Source organism: Betta splendens, chromosome 19 (assembly GCF_900634795.4).
Source record: "Betta splendens chromosome 19, fBetSpl5.4, whole genome shotgun sequence".
NCBI classification, from domain to species: Eukaryota; Metazoa; Chordata; class Actinopteri; order Anabantiformes; family Osphronemidae; genus Betta; species Betta splendens.
The window spans coordinates 13,009,722-13,026,947 of record NC_040898.2 but is presented as its reverse complement, the minus strand read 5'-3'; the positions used below and the strand labels follow the sequence as shown (position 1 = coordinate 13,026,947).

General features: G+C 52.1%; 1 protein-coding gene across 1 annotated transcript; it reads right to left on the bottom strand.

Moving 5' to 3' along the window:
• Nucleotides 1-48: 48 nt before the first annotated feature.
• On the bottom strand, nt 49-16,963 carry prkcea (protein kinase C, epsilon a). Its single transcript, XM_029133910.3, has 15 exons — nt 15,864-16,963; nt 8,289-8,352; nt 6,082-6,247; nt 5,936-5,970; nt 5,170-5,258; nt 4,699-4,828; nt 4,469-4,611; nt 4,288-4,390; nt 3,626-3,831; nt 3,365-3,538; nt 3,113-3,267; nt 2,857-2,995; nt 2,576-2,764; nt 1,977-2,123; nt 49-1,868 (listed from the first exon to the last, which is right to left on the bottom strand). Exons 1-15 carry the CDS (start codon nt 16,206-16,208, stop codon nt 1,719-1,721), a joined length of 2,235 nt encoding a protein of 744 aa, XP_028989743.1. The 5' UTR covers nt 16,209-16,963; the 3' UTR covers nt 49-1,718.
• Between the last annotated feature and the right edge of the window lie 263 nt (nt 16,964-17,226).

Sequence of the window (17,226 nt, the reverse complement as noted above, 5' to 3'; positions counted from 1 at the left end):
AGGCATTTGCAAAGGAGGAAGGAAAGAAGACGAAGAGGAGTCTAGAAGTGATGTAGACAGCTCAGTGTTTTAATGGAATCAGACCAGACAGGAGCAGCCTGTCTGTTGCACTACATTTTGGCACAGAGTAAGATAGAAGAGTGACCAGGAACAGCCCTACCCCTGGGTGCACAAAGCTTCACTACACACCGACGCTACTGCACACAGAGCAATCAGCTCGCCCTCAGATCACTGTACAGTATCTGCAACAGTCCTTGTGTGTAGGTGTGTGTGTGTGTGTGTTTATTGTGGGGGAGAAGGGGGAGGAGACAAAGGGACCGTCTGTATGTAGTGTTTCACGAGTGTGTGTGTGTGTGTGTGTGTGTGTGTGTGTGTGTGTGTGTGTGTGTGTGTGTGTGTGTGTGTGTGTGTGTGTGTGAGGTAATTCAGCTGCTGGCTCTCCACGTTTCTCTTCACCTGGCTGTAACAGAATCATAATCGTATACTATTATAGTATTATACACAAAGATTTCCTCCAGATACACTTTACAATAATAATAATAATAATAATAATAATAATAATAATTACAATACAAAAAAAGAGAGAGAGAGCAATAAGAAAGAAAAAGCCATTCATGAAAAAAAGCAAACGGTTTTGGCTGCAAGAGGTGAGAAAGGGGAATTGATGCTTTGGAGGAGAGGAGGGGGGGTGAAAACACTGATGGTAACTATAGAAACAGAAATGCCGAAGACAAAAAGTCACGCACCAACGAGGAGAAAAAGAAAAAAACACACACATTTGCACGCACGCACGCACACACACACACACACTGGGAAAAAAAAGACGCCCACAGGCCAGGACATTCACACCAGCAGGACAGACGCAGACTCTGAAACTAGCAGATGGAAGAAAAAGCTGGAAAATGGGCTTTTTACTGCTACACAGGCCGTCTGTAACGCTCTGCTCCACATAATTAGTTCAATAGCCTGTAACTTGTAAGGTCAACATTCACTTTATACACACAGAACGAGAGAACACGTCCCTCTAAAAATAAAAACACCTTCTTGAGAAAAAAAAGGACAAAATGACACATGAACAAAGCAAAATGTAAAATACACACATAGATAGTCAGGGTATTGCACAAAGGGTGTTTGGCCCTAACTGGTCCACGATAAGGACAGTAATAAAACAGGAAGGGTGCTTGTCCATGCGCCACGACTCTCCTTTACTAGCAGACGACACCAACACGATACAGCCGATCAACACAGGCTATATACAGGCCTCCACACCCAGCACCACAGTCCATGTGTGTGCAGGTGCTGGGCAGAGGGGTGTGTGTGTGTGTGTGTGTGTGTGTGTGTGTGTGTGTGTGTGTGTGTGTGTGTGTGTGTGTGTGTGTGTGTGTGTGTGAAAGCAGCTGTCTGAGAGGCCGTGGACCTTGGGTTGTGGTGTGAGTGTGCGTTAAAAGTTGTATACGCGGGGCGTGTGTGTGAAAGCATGTGCAGGCGTGTGTGTCCATATTCATATTCATACTCATATTAAACCCAGGCAACGAGAACGACACGATGCAAAGAAGGAATATTCCAAAAGTAACAACGACCGATAGCTTTGAAGTAAAGGAGCGTGTGTGTGTGTGTGTGTGTGTGTGTGTGTGTGTGTAAAGGGATTTATGGTTTCTGCTTGTGAGTGTTGGTGCTTGTGCATATGTGCGTGTCGTAGTGTTTTGTGTGTGTGTGTGTTAGGTGTGTGTCTCCTCGGGGGCGCAGTAGGAGAAGTCCTTGAACTCGTCCTGGTTGATCTGTCGGATGATGGCCTCGTCTGTGGGCGTCAGCACCGGGTCCTCCTTGGTGAAGTCCTGGTCAAAGTTATTCACATCGCGCTTGGTTTTCTGCAGACACATAGACACACACACACAGAAGAATGTGGTTGCAGTCTGGTGGTGAAAGCGATGAGAGCGACACCTTCTGACCGTCCAGGCTCACTGCAGGTCACTTACAATGCGGGGCTTAAAGGGCGGCTTGACCTTCCTCTGCTCCAGCAGCACCCAGTCGATCTCTCTGAAGAAGGCGTGGGTCTTGATGGCCTCCTCGCAGCCCTGGCTCACCACGCAGCCCAGGCGCTTGGCCGGGTTCTTGGTCATGAACTACACACACACAATCACACACACGTCACACCTGGAATCCGTACCGGACGCTGAGCTGGGGATTCTGACAGAAACGGAGCGAGGGGCCGAGCCGGCAGCGTTGCGCTGCTCATAATAGCGCGGCGGCATTAATGGTTCTGTGGACGGTACGATCAAACGGGTCAGAGTGCCGGTGTTATTTACTGCCACTGAAAGCGGCTCCACTTTTGTCCCGCCGTCTGCTCAGCGCCGTGAGAGCACTCTGCGCCACGCTGTGGTTTGATGATCGCATTGTTGTCACTTTAACCTCTCTGGCTGACTTTTTTTTTTTTTTTATTCAGAGGAACGCGCGGCGTCACACCTGTGTTAAGTGCACTCTGGATGAGCTAGATTGCGCGGTGAGCAGCTCTGAGGACGGGAACGTGAGGAGAGGAGAACGACGCGCAGCCGAGGTCAAACCCGCGGACACGTACCGCTCTGAGGATAGACACGGCCTCTTTGCTGAGCCACACCGGGTACAGGACATCGTCGTGCAGAATGGACTCGAACAAGTCGTCCTCGTTGTCCGCCTCGAACGGCGGCTGCCCGGCCATCATCTCGTACATCAGGACCCCCAGGGCCCACCAGTCCACGGAGGCGCCGTACTCCTGCTCCTGCAGGATCTGAGCTCACGAGAGGCAGCGGGGGACGATCAGTCCGAGCGCGTCACGGCAAAATGATAAAAGCAACGATGGTGAAAGGGGTGAAAACTCACCTCAGGGGCGATGTAGTCAGGCGTCCCACAGAAGGTGGTGGTGGTCACTCCGTTCATGATTCCCTCCTTGCACATGCCAAAGTCGGCCAGCTTACAGTGTCCCTCTGCATCCAACAATATGTTGTCCAGCTTAAGATCCCTGAGAACGACACACAGAGGTCTGGTTTCCAGTTGGCCTCACTGGGATCGACCCATTTGAAAACCTGTAATGGTTCAGCTTCAGGCTAAAATGCACAAAGGTCCTGGGGGAGTTTACCTATAAATAACTCCATTACGATGCAAAAACATGAGGGCGGAGGTGACTTCGGCCGCGTAGAAACGCGAGCGAGGCTCGTCGAACTTCCTCGACCGCTGAATCTGGAACATCAGGTCGCCTCCGTTGACGTACTCCATCACGAAGAACAGTCGGTCCTGCAGCGAGAGCGAGAGCGAGAGAGAGAGAGAGAGGCGTGAGGCTACGAGCGGCGACGGGCTCGGCTCTGCGTGCGTGAGCCGCCGGGGGTCCCACCCGTGTCTGGAAGCAGCAGTAGAGCTGGGTGAGGTAGGGGTGTCGGCGGGCCAGGGCCAGGATGCGCTTCTCCGTCATGGTGCAGTCCACGTCATCGTCCTGCAGGATCACGTCCTTCTTCAACACCTTGACGGCGTAAACCTCCTCCGTTCCCTTCAGCTCAGCCAGCATCACCTGAAGGAAGCACACGCTGGGATTCAGATCCGTAGAAGCCATTAGAATCACGAGGACCCCCCTCCGGCGCCGCCGCCGTCGGCCCACCTTGCCGAAGCTGCCTTTGCCGAGGACCTTGATGAAGTTGAAGTCCTTGAGGCTCCTCCTCGGGGCCTGTCCGTTCTCCCGGCCGGCCGTGGTGGAGGACGAGGAGGAGGTGGTGGAGGAGGAGGAAGAGGTGGAGGTGGACGAATGCTGGGGCCCCTGCTGGTCGAGCGACAGCGCGTCCTGCAGGCGGTCCAGCTCGGCCAAGTCTGTGGGCGTCACGGGAAACGCACATCCGACGTCAGACAGTCATGCTTTTACTAATAGCTCCTCAATAGACGCTCACGAAGGAGCTCCGTTAGAACCTGGGATGAGTCAGTAGCAGTATCTCTGACGAGGGTGATGAAATAACAGCAGTGACCGCTGTTGTCATCATCGTATGGCTCAACACAACAACAACAAAAAAAAAACTTCCACAGAGAGAAAGTTAACTTTTTCCATCTCAGCTTGCGAAGTGTGAGAGGACGATGACTAACTGCGACAACCAAATGGCCGTGGGCGTCGAGGGATAATTCACGTTTAGCCTCATTTCTACACGGACGGGGACACATTAAAGTACTTAGCGACAATATTAGCTCCAGGATCAAATTACTACCTCATACTGGTAACACATTGAAAGCACATGCTGCTGAGAAGCGATGGGTGTTGCTGTGTAGGTCTGTTACCCTGCTGTGACGGGGAGGCGGGGACGGCTGCCCGGCTCAGGCTGTTCTCCTCGGGCTGAGAGAGCTCTGGAGGAGACTGGGGAGGGTCCTGCCCCGGGGTCAGCTGGGGAAGGGAAGCTCATCAGATCAGCAGGTCACCATGGCAACGGCGATGCAACACAAGACGACAGGCCCCTCCTACCTTCCTCCTGCGCTGTGCGGTGTTGGAGATTTTGTCCGGCGTGACTCCCAGGTCAGACAGGACCTTAGCGATCCCCCGGGCGTCCACGCCACAGTTAGGAGCTACATTAGTCTCACACCGCCTGTGTACATTCATCTTACATACTGCGGGGGCACAAGAGCACAGGAAATGGAGCCCATTTAAACCGGCTGAAACGCCCGCGGGTCCGTCCGCTGTGAATCCACACTCACCTTTGCACTGCAGGCCCTGCCTCATGAGGCCCCACAGCAGGGAGCCGCAGTGGTCGCAGAAGGTGGGGACCTTATAGTTGTGGATATTGAACTTATGGGGCATGTTAACACTGAACCGCTGTGAACCCACCTACAGAGGGAGACACACACACACACACGGCATCACAAAGAGCCACTGTGGCTTTATTGAAAGTATTAGATGTGGCTTAAGAGATTGTATAGAGTGTAAACACGCAGCAGTAAGTAATCTATATTTACCCACTGAACGGCTCAGTGGTGGGTGTCTGTCCATGTTTAGTGAGTGATAACACAAACTGTATATAAAGTATAAATACAGTATTATTAAAGCTCGATATGAAGCACTTTAGGGCCTCATAACAAACACACTCAGTGTAGAACGGATGAGAGCGGTACGGGATCAGACCGGCCATACTGGTGTTCCTAATAAAGTGGCCACGGCCCGTTTCGTACCTCCTCGGGTGTGTCCTCCTGCTTCTTCATCCCAGCACACTTGGTGATTATCAGCTCATGGCAGCGCTTGTGGACGACACACGTGCACACTGCGAACACAGCGACAGCAGCATTTTTAATCAAATAACACAGAGGGTGCATTCAAGTGCAGCCCTGAGTGTGGGTAATCTGTGTTCTATCTTACTACCAGGCCAAAAAATGTTCTCTAACTTGGAGGTTTTTATTAAATCAGACACAAAAACAGGTCCAAAAAATATATTTGTATATATTTGTTTAAAAATATAATCCAGGTCCCATTATTTGTTAATGTGCTGCACTCTGTATATATTTTACTTCAGATTCCAATAAAATCCGATCCAGAATGATCAAAAGGTTTATCAAGTATTCACAAAGCAGATTTTTCGAGATTTTGTGATTATTTTGTGTCTCAAAAGACAACAAGAGTTAAAGCTGATTTGAAACCAGCCTTAGGCTCATCAAGAAGCTGATACAGGAGCTGAGAAGTTGATGTGTTATATATTGTTTAATGTAAGTTGAAGAATTTTACTGATGTTTTCATGGAAAGTAAAGAAAAATAAAATAATAATAATAAAAGTGTTTCATCTAATAATATATTACAAAGTGTGTCTTTGAGTGAGGACGGCCGGCGACCGAATCACAGCCGTCACTCACTGGCATGTAATCCGTCCTGTGTCCCCAGGCTTAAATAATAAATGACACGCGCCGTCACTGGAGACGCTGGAATGCGCCGCAGAGAGGTACTCACCCTGACACTGGTATCCCTGCTTTCCCAGCACGCCCCTATCGCATCACAGAGAGAGAGAGAGAGAGAGAGAGAGAGAGAGAGAGAGAGGTCAGCGTTTCACTCAGGTTGCAGATGAGCACACAGATGTGTACAGATGTGCCTCCCACCAGATGAAGTCCCGGCAGTGGGAGCAGTAGGTCGGCTGCCTCAGGTAGGTGGCCATGAACTTGTGTCCGTTGACTTGATGGACGCGCCTCCGGACGGCGCCCTGCCGCCGGCGGGGCCCGATGCGCTCCCTGAACACCCGCTCCTCATTGTCGTTGGCTCCGGAGGCTGTCGAGGGCAGACACAACGGTCAGGGGCGCTCCGCACCGAGGAGGATCATTTGCATCGTGCTGCCGGAGACGTTTAATCATTCAGCGGCCTCTCGTCTTCCTCCCGCCTGCTCGCCAACACCCCGCATCCACCGGAGGCCTTCCGCATACGTGCGGGTTTGTGCTATTTATACTTTCCCGTGTGGGCACTAAAACGAAGGACAGCATATTAAAATACTCCTCCTCAGCGAGCAGCATCCAACTGGTCCTTCCCTTTCCTCACTGCATCTCCCCGCGAAGATAGCTGCCTTCCGAGGGTAACCTCAAGACAAGAGAACCACCTCCACTTCCACTCCCACACACACGCTGGCTCTGTGGGCGCTCCTGTCCTAGTTTGCCTCTCCTCCGGCTCTCCCTCCGCCGCTCTCCTGGGTGCGATGCAGACGTGGTTACTGCTGAGCCTCTCCAGACCTCCATTACAGACAGGACGCCTAGGGACCCGGCGTGTGTGTGTGTGTGTGTGTGTGTGTGTGAGCGTACATCTGTGTGTGATGGTAAGAAAAGATTGGGAAGAGGGGAGGGCGGCTAAACAGGCCATTAATGGGATCACTTTGTTTTACATAATACATCATCCATCTGTCCTGGATACACACAAACACACACGCAGGGATGCTGACAAAGAGAGCTGATGAAGCATAACAGCTGTTGGGAGAGATCGCCTTGGAGACAGACGTACTCTGGACCTGCCGGAGGACCGAGTGGGAGACGGACGTCCGCTAAACGCACGCGCTCGGGCCGAGGATTCAGATCAGACCACCAAAATCACAACACCTGTGGATGGAAATCTACTGGAAAAGTTAAATCCACGGAGCGCTTGATTTAAGCCTCCATCCCTCACTCACCGTACGAAACAAAATTAGACTGAGAGAAGTGCAAAATAAAATTAGCTGGTATTTATAAACCTGAAGCAGAAGGGGCCTTTGTGTGGAGGGAGAGGAGGTGGGAGGAGGAGAGGAAGACGGACTGTCAGATTTCTTAAAGCTTTAAAATAGCACAGAAGCTGTGCAGCTGCAGTCTCACTGCTCAACTTTCCTTTTCTCCCCCTAATCTTTTAAAACTCCTCCACGTACGAGCGTGGCCAGGTGAGATTAGATTCGCGGTTTTGCTCCTTGGGAGCGGCTGATGCGGGAGGATGGAGGAGCGAGGAGGAGGCGAGGCCAAGACGGAGGCGTCCCTCCCGAATGTGCCGCCGCGGAGAACAGATTGCACCGGGGGGGGGGGGAAATAAATCTGCTAAAAATACCACCTCTTCCTCCACTTCTCGCCCTCCATCTCGCGCATCTCCATCCCTCCCATTCCGCTTTCATCAGCGTACATTAACGCGCCGGGCGCTCGAGCCGGGTGAGCGTGGGCGGCGAGGGGGTCGCGAGGTCACGGCAGAGCGGCCAATCGCTGAGGGAGGAGGGGACGCACGGGTCTGTGTGTGTGTGTGTGTGTGTGTGTGTGTGTGTGTGTGTGCGCACCTAATCCGAGGCTCAATCTCACCTACTATTCTGAGCACCTACTCCCTCACTCTTTGCTCCCAAGTGCTCCCTTCATCCGTCTTACCACAGGGAGACGGCGGTCTAAACCCGCACACATGCACACAGACGGGGGACTTAAAGAGCTTGGCTCCGACTTGTGAGCAGGTGTGACCATGCGCAGGTGCCGTCCGGCGAGAGACGGAGGCCCGCGTGCTGCTTTTTAACGGGCTCAGTCAATGCAAACAAAGCGAGGATGGGAAAACAAAGCGGGAGAGAGAGAGAGAGAGAGACATGAGTTCTGCGGAGGTTTCTAGGAAAACAGGAAGGCCCGAGGCTCCGCGTTTTAATCTCACCATCACACTCTGCAGCCACTGACACGTCAGCACCATTAGTGTTTGTGTCCACTGGGTGAATGTGCTCGCTTTTTGCTGTATTTGTGGCTGATTCTGAACCCAGAGCGAAATGTCTGATCACTTAAAGCGGCATAAACACTAGTGACTTCCAATGTGTGTGCGGAGGTCAGGTGTGTTTCCTTACCCTCCGTGGAGGATCCGGACAGATCGATGACCACGTACACCTTCCCCTCCGGTTCCAAGTCAATCTGTGCAAAGAGAGCGAGAGAGAGAGAGAGAGAATCCCAGTAAACCAGTGAGAACTAACAGCTGAACAGCGAGAGCAGTGGGGGGGCTTTCCTCCAGCACAAACAAACACACCAGTGCACATGGAAGAGGTCATTATCTCCACTGGCCCCTCCACCCATCGCATCATCAGTGCCAAGAACCGCGTCTTCATCACTGCTCTTATCCCTTTATCGTCACCGCCATCACACGCCTCCTGGTATTCGAGTGCGTGGCGGTATTTTAGACTCCTCATTGTCGACTTCGATGTGTAAATGGAGACCCTGGTGCACGCGTCCAGTCTGTCGCATTCTCACCGTTTGCATGTGATCTGCATGCATTCACGCTGTGGGCTTTTTCCCGTAAGTCCCAGGTCAGTGATGTGGTCATGGAGTGCACGTGCAGTCCTCACCTCGTCACATTCACCGACGTCCCTTCAACGCGTCCTTTACTTACATAAATATGGCTTCAAGGCCAATAACAGGCAGATGAGGCCACACCCCCCACAGCAGGTGACTACACACCTATTACACAGCAAAGTGAAGTATGACATGAATATGTCAATATGCCTCCATGTATGATTTCACTCAGTCATCATTTACATGCATTTACATGTCATTTATAAGCTTAAACTTGCTTTACGGCAGTGGAACCCGTTTCACAAACACAAAGCATGTCAGCTTTGGCCGGTGGAGCGCTGGGCTCCTTCCACACAGTCCAAACCAGCTTCCTTGACAAAATGTTCCTGCGCTGAGAATAGTTGCAGCCAACACACTCGCAGCGTTACATGGATAAAGTACGCGCTGCTGCAGCCTCGTCCAAACCCCTTATTTTTAGATCACCGTCGAACCCGGTCCTTTCTGTGTCAACAGACTGTGAAATGGTGAAAAAATGATATCTTTGTTGTGCTGGAGTTGCCAAAACACAGACTGGAAGCTGAGGGAGAAGCAAAGCTGCCGAAACAGGGAACGATGTCAAGCAGAGATGGTTTCTATTATATCACCTAAAACTGAAAACTACAGCTGAACGACGTGTATATTTAATTGCAATTAGGTCGTTAATGTTTTGTTATTTCCATATGCAGCCAATTTGTTTGAGCAGGTGTCCCTCAAATGGAGGAGGTTTTAATATGCACACGGAACAAATAGACATTTTCCTGCTGGGTAAGCAAACACACAATCTGCATATGCACACACACACACACACACACACACACACACACACACACACACACACACACACACACACACACACACACACACACACACACACACACACACACACACACACACACACACACACACACACACACACGTCTTTGGCGAATAATTACATCACCCCCAATACAATACACATGCAATTACAGCAATTAGGGAGAGTGCAACAGAGAGAACTAGAGAGACAGAAGAGGGGAGATATGGAGGGAGGGAGTGTGAGAAAGAGACGTTTAAATCCTTGGTTAAGCTCTGGGACAGCAGCAGATCTCCTTATGCAACATGGGACACACACACACACTCACACACTCACACACACACTGCACTTCTGTGCATTGCTGAATATAAGACACAAAGATTTCACAGAAACAAGCATGAAACAGTTCAGCGTAAAGGCTCCGCGGTCATGTGGGCCGAGCGGTGAGATCTGGCGTTTGACAGTACGTTCATCATGTGGACGCTCAGTTAAAAGCAGCTGTTTACTCTCACAATGTCGCTTTTATGACCGTTCCTTTTTCCTGAGACATTAAAAATGAAACAGTGCTGCTCGTGTCTGATTTAACACTGCAGCGTTATTTCATTTCATCAGCTTCTGTGTCGCTCCTTGTGTTAATAATACATTAAAGCTAAAAGATCTATTTTTATTATTAGAAGTAGGAAAAATACTGAGAATACTGCTTTTCCTTCTCATATTTCACAGCTCAACATATCTGGACATCGGAGCCGACATATGAAGACGTCCCCTTGGGCTCTGCAAAGTTTTTTCACTTATTCACAAGACTAAATAATTTAGAAAATATTCATCAGCTGCAGCCTCAATCAAAGTGCTGACATCACAGTGATAAGCTTTACGAACGCGTACATGCTGTATCATCCTTTTGTTGCATGATACATAACGGCTGCATGGACTCTGTGACCTATAAACACCATTGGGTTCTACCCTTGGAAACAACATGCTAATCCCCAAATGTAACCTCTTGCATAACAGCACATCTCAGCCGGATTTAAGCCGAAAGATGGACTGATGGGTGATTTGGAACAGAGTGGGCCAAATTGACGGCACCGTCATTGATTTAGTGCTGGGGTGAGAAAAAAAAACTGCGCCGGTTGCGTTTAGGTGCCTTTAGGCTCATTTCCAAACCAATAAGAATGACCAGTCCACAGATATGGACCAGTTTTCCAAATCCTGCCAAAGAATCTAAAAAAATCACAGACTTTTACTATTCGTCTAGGATTTGCCTCTTGGCCGGCTGAAAAGTCACTTTTAATCATTATTTGATCCACTGAAACCCTGCCACACTGGACTAAAACCATCTGAGCACTTGCGCTGATGATGTGTCACAGGAAAAATCTCAAAAATGTCAAACATTCTGCGAAGAACCGAGCGAGGCTCCGGATCAACGGTGAACTTTACACTCCGGCAGCCGAAAAAAATCCAATCTGCGCAGACGGCCCGGCGGAAAATGCTGATGATTGATATTTGCTAGGCAGCGCGTTGCCATGGTTACTGCTCTACTACAGTGTAGCCACGTCTCCTGGCAACAGACGTTCCTATGGCTGCAGTCCTGCTCTTTGTTCGGCGGGAGCTGGCGAGGAATGCTGTAACAGACATGATGAAAACGAAAGTGGAGGCATAAACATACAGAAAGGAGGAATGTCTGCCGTTACTGGAGTTTCCTCAGAGCTCGCAGCCTCGTGACACGCACATGAAGCGCGTTGCTTCCAGGATGTTTTGGGAGCTAATAGGCAGCATTTCCAGCCTGATTCGCAGGATTACAACAATTTACAGTACACGTACGACTCGCGCCGGAGTTTCTTCCTCTCTGACGAGTCGACGCGTCACGAGCAGCCGCTGCTGGAGCCGATTTTAAGGGCTCTTTCCCTGTTATTGTATTGTACTGTAAGCGTGTGATGCTACCTCACCGAGCAGGACAAAACAATGGAACGTGCAACAAACTGCACTAATCCCTGTTTTTACACTCACAGATCATTATCACATTACTCTTCAACCATTTGTTACACAGTCAAAGCTAATAACTACTCAATTAGCTGATTAATATCTAGGTTTTATATAAACTGTATAGAAGCTAAAACACACACACACACACACGCGACACAAGATGGGAGGAGAACGACTCTAGTTTGCTTCATTAATCTCGTTAGTCCAATTAGGACGCTGATTCGGCCCGGGAGACGGATAACTTTACAAACCCTCTCTCGCTCGCTGTGGGGCGCGAGCAGGAGGCCCAGCGCGTGCGTCTGGGGGGTTGCAGAACGGACTTCAGGGGGAGGTTAGCGTTAAACACACACACAAACACACACACACACACAGAAGCTTAACTCCCCCTCTGCACATTCACATTCTGACAGAATCCACACACGCCATATGCATCAGCACCGAGAAGCACTCAACCAAGCAGACAGGGCACTCAAACCGTGCATTATATCAATACTGTGGAGCTAACCCCCTCCCACTCGCCGTCCATCTAGCTCGCAGTCTCTGTCCAGGCAGACAGCTCTGTCTCTCTCAGGAGCATTTAGTCTCAGTGACAGCCTCCCACATCCATCTGTCAAATAACAAATTTCGGCTTTCGCTCGGCCACATTCGCACAAACACGAGCGCGTCTATGTGTGTGTGTGTGTGTGTGTCTTGCTATCGCTCAGTAACTGGAGCGCGCGCCGGGCGAGGCAGCGTGAGAGCCATGCATCTTTAATGGAACATCACAGACGGCTAATAATGTAAGAGGAGCTGAGGTGGCGATGGCGGTGGGGGGGGGTTTCTGCAGCAGAATCAACAAAGCGGAGCCCACGTGACCGGTCCACTTCACCCTGTGCAGCAGCGTCCACTGGACTGGAGGAGGAACAGATCTGGCCAAGTGGACATCCCCGGCACATCACCGCGTCACCGGCGTGTCCTGGTGAACCCGCGGTGTCTGAATGAACACAGCACGCAGACGGAGCCCTGCCCTCCGGCAGAACCGCTGGGCCCGAGCTCCATTTGAACTCACATCAGTGTCGTCATCTGCCTCGAATGCAATTAAAGGGGTGTTACATTTACAGATAACAGCTGCTCACTATGGCTGCATTCGACCAACCATTGTTATCAAAACTGTCGCTTAGTCACGTTTGACGGTGTAACAGTTTTTATACTGTTTACATTTGAAATTGTAAAAGCAGCCACAGCAGCAGGTCGGTGTGTGTGTGTGTGTGTGTGTGGGGGGGGGGGTCACCTGCTGTCCCACATGCATTAAACACCTCCGAAGAGTGACCTGATTCGGCAGAGCACCGCGCCCGCCTTTGTGTGCGCGCATCGTCACCGTGGCAACCGTGGCCCGTCCTGTCAGCTGGAGACGGGGGGTCAGGGGGCAAAGACGACCTCAGCCGCCGATCACGGCCACTTCTTGGTAGCGGCGGGTGTCAGTGTTCCTCGCCGGGCTCAGGTACGACATGGAGACCCGGTGATGCCGTCAGACTCACAGCCGGAGCGTCGGCCCTTCTCGCATTTCATGGAATTTACTCCGAAACTTGTGCCGGAGCCTGGGCTTGTTGGGGCACGGCGCTCAGCTACCGTCGGCAATGGCGACTGCACATAAGTCGCTGTGGTGCGTAGTAGCAGCTCCCACCAGGGTTCACGTCCGTCTTTTAAAACCCCATCCGTCGGCAGACTGTGGCCGGGTTCAGACCCTCCGGAGAGCCCTCTGGTCCTCCCGCTGGAGGTGCTGGCTCCGGTGAGCGTGAGCATGTGGCTGGTTGACCCTGTGAGGAACCGTCACACTGGCGCCGTCAGCAGCTCCCAGCAGCCTCACGACAGCACATCTCGGCACCTCTCCGCTCCCGCGCCGCCTTCCTCCACTCACATTTGCTTTAAGGGACGAATGGCCGAGCAGATGCTAAGCTGTCAAAAGCAGAGATGCCCTTTTCCAGGTCATGTTTCATGTAAATATGCCTTTAGTCCAGAGTTGGGCTGGAACCATTCAGGGAAACTTGCAGAACTTGATTTCTAAAAATCCCTTATGTAAATTCTTTGTTTAACCCACATATTTACAGTGCGCCGGCTTCCTCACGGATGGCGACCGCTGTCACACAACGCCCACAGAGAGGCAGGAGATGGTGGGGGTCAGAGAGAGGGCACGGCGGGAGGAGCTGTGGTCTCTGCAGACCTGGAGCTGCATCAGCAGCTCAGGCAGGTGGAACTTCCTGTGACGACGCACGAAGTTGATGCAGATCCTCGAAACCTGAAGGAATCCACTCCCGGAGTCTGATGTCTGCATTTAGCGGATCATGTGATCATCCTCATCATCATCACCATGAGGAAGAGCATCCAGATTTTGTCCTACATGAGCAATAATCTCTCTACCTGGAGTGGCGGCTCCGTCGCCACGGTGTCGGTGAGTTCGCTCAGCTTCGTCGTGCACAGACGGACACGCGTGAAGCTCCACACGGAGCACTCGGAGCGTGGAGTTCAGGCGTGGAAAGCGATGGCTGCGATCCGGGGTCTGAACTCGACTTGTGCTTCGTCCTTTGCATTGTTCAGCCGCTGACATGCCATAGAGGCCACAGGAATGCACAGAGCGTCCCGTCGGCGCTGCTGTGAGGCTCACCTCTATATAAAGACAACACATCTTCCTCCTGTAACACAGTTCATGAGGTGACTCAATACCTACAGTAAACGTATTATTATTAATATAACAGACTGAGCAGCGAGGTCCTACACCAAACTAGAACAGCAGGTGAAGCTCATGTACCAGCAGGCCTCTGATGCTGTGTTAGCCCCCCCCCCCATCTCCCACCAACTCTCACCTAGCATCTCTGGTGTTTCTGTGGGTGAGAGGCTGTCACCAAAGGGACAGGCTGTCAGCGTCGCCATGGGGATGGGCTCCGTGGAGCATCTCCGCTACCGAGGGCTACAATTAATAAGCATCAAAGCCTAGTCGGCGCTTCGCCGGGTCCACGGGAGACAGAACGTGGAGCCGAGTAGAAGACCAAAAAAAAAAAAAATGGGACTAACGCGAAGCGCTAAGACGACGGAAACAGAAAGTGGTGATGAGATGAGATGAGAGAGGCAGCAGAAGGGTGGAGGAAGTGAGAAAGACTGAGCCGAGGTACACAGGCCTCAGTGTTCCTCCGAACAGCAGGAAGTGCACCATTTGGTCGGACCGCTTGTTATTGTACATTTGAATTTATGCTTACTGTCATGCAGTTCACGGGAGTCGCCATCTGTCACGTTTCATTAGTTTCCTGTCTTCAGATCTGGACTTTTGCTTTGATCTGTATAATTCTGCAGCTGAGACGGAGGGCGAAACGAACTAAGGAGCTAAATGGAAGGAAATAAATATAAATCCCCTTAAATGGAAAAAACAACCTATTAATGTGAATTTGATCGTTTCCTGTCCAACCCATATTACACATCTTCATCAATCTGAGCTTTATCTCTCCACTGGAGGCCGAGGAGAACACAAGCAGGAGCGTCGGGAGGAAGCGGAGGAGAGAGGAGCCGAGGGAGCACGCGGTGCAGCAGGAAGAGGACGCCGATGGAAGGAAGATGAGAGGGGAGGAGGAAGGAGCGATGGAGGGAGGAGGACGCAGGGGAAGGGAAGCGGGAGCGTGTAGCTCTGAGGCAGATGCATTGACGAGGCAGCTGATCAATGGGATGAGCTCAATCCACCGAGTGATCCATAAGCTCTGACCTTACTGTTGATGGCTGTGTGTGTGTGTGTGTGTGTGTGTGTGTGTGTGTGTGTGTGTGTGTGTGTGTGTGTGTGTGTGTGTGTGTGGACACATTTTAATTCAATACCAGCGTTACAAGGTCGTTTCAGTTCCTCTCAGCTCAGGACTTTTAGGGTTAAGGGCAGCATGAGGTTACGACTCGAATGGAGTTTAGTTGAGTTCCATGTAATTCAATTCTTACATACATTAACGCAGTTACAGTGCTGCAGTTTGAAAGTGACTCCTCAAGACTTCATTTTCTCCACAATGAAGATTTTGTTGTCTCCCTTTTTGTTACATCACGGTCATATGTTAATACAGCTGAAAGCAGCGTCTGTCCAGCGTCTTCAAAACACTATTACCAGGCAACGAGAGATAAACAGTCCTAATCCTGTCATAAGTGCAACTACGGAGTCACTGCAAGGATTCACCTTCATGTTCAGGACACGTCTACGCGGCTGCTGCTGTAAATACAAAGACGCCGGCTTCCTTGAAATCGGAGGAATGTTGGGACTCGTGCAACACATCACATCATGACCCATGAGCAAGGCACCAAACACCGGTCGCACACATACCCAGTCCTCGTAGTGCCGGGTTCCGTTCTGCAGCAGGTCCTCCAGCTGGATGGTGCAGTTGGCCACGAAGTCGTCGTACCCGATGGGCGCGTCGTGGAACACCGACAGCTCCAGGCTCCGGCCCTCGCGGACCTCGGTGCAGAACTCCTGGTGCCAGGCGGGGCTGTTGGTCTTGGTCCTGGTGGCGGTCTGGCCCAGCCGGGTCTGGTCCAGGTTGAGGGCCAGGTAGGGGTCGAGCAGGAAGGAGCCGCTCTTGCCCACGGCGTGACGCAGGGCCCACGGCGTGGGCTTCAGGTCCACCGCCTCGCACACTCGCACCTTCAGCAGGCCGCTGAACACGGGCATGGCTGCTGTGTGTGCGTGCGTGTGCGTGCGTGCGTGCGCGTGTGTGTGCACAGAGGATGAGTGTGTGTTTAGGCGCCTCTGCCTGTTCCTGCTCCTGTACAGTGTTTCCTTCCAATGAGCGGGGTCACTGCACAGTCCTGCTACATCCCATAATGCCGCTGGCTCCTGGGGCTCTCAGGCGACTCTAGCCATAGCGGAACACCGCGATGCACGCGCACCGGCCGCGCGGCGGAGGGTCTCGACCGCCGTAACGACGCCGACTCACACCCTTCAGAGGTCGCCCGCTGTTCACGCGCCTTGTTTACGGTCGCTCCCCTGCGCCAGAAACGGGCCCGGGACACGAACGGCCGACAGGGATGGACGCAGGTCGCGGCTCACGTGAAGCCTCGTGAGTGTCTCCCGGGTCAGGGTGGGAGAGAGCGCGAGCAGCCGCGCCTAGCCATCCGGGATTGGCGCTCGGTTTCCAGCCCGCCGCGGCTCGCTCCTCTCCGGGATAATCTCCTCTCCGACCTCACGCTACCGCGATATCTGCGCGCTGGAGCGGCGAGGCTTCGGTCTCTGCCTCCCCCCGACGCGGTCGTCCCAGGGCCCAGGGGCGCCCCAAATACCTGACGGTGCTCCGCTCCCGTTACGGTTTTTTTTTTCTGCTTTCGGTCTTTGCGCGCGCCCCCAGCTTCCCGTCCCCTCTCTCCTGAATCCGTGAGTGAGCGCGGACTGCAGGAAATGCGCAAAACGCGTCACCCGCCCGGGCTCCACCGCCGAGAGAGAGAGAGAGACTGCGTCTGCTTGCGTGTGTGTGTGTGTGTGTGTGTGGGGGGGGGGTGTTTTTTGGAGACCAAGAGGGGGATGGAATTCACCCGCAGGCATGGAGCGTGTGCGTGCATGCGTGCGTGTTTAAGCGTGTCACGGCCGCACGGCCGTTGGAGGCAGTCAATCAGTCCGTCCCTATGCGTGGTCACAGACGCACATGAAGAACAGAGCAAGAGGCAGTGGAGACGGGCTGCGCGAACACGGGCCC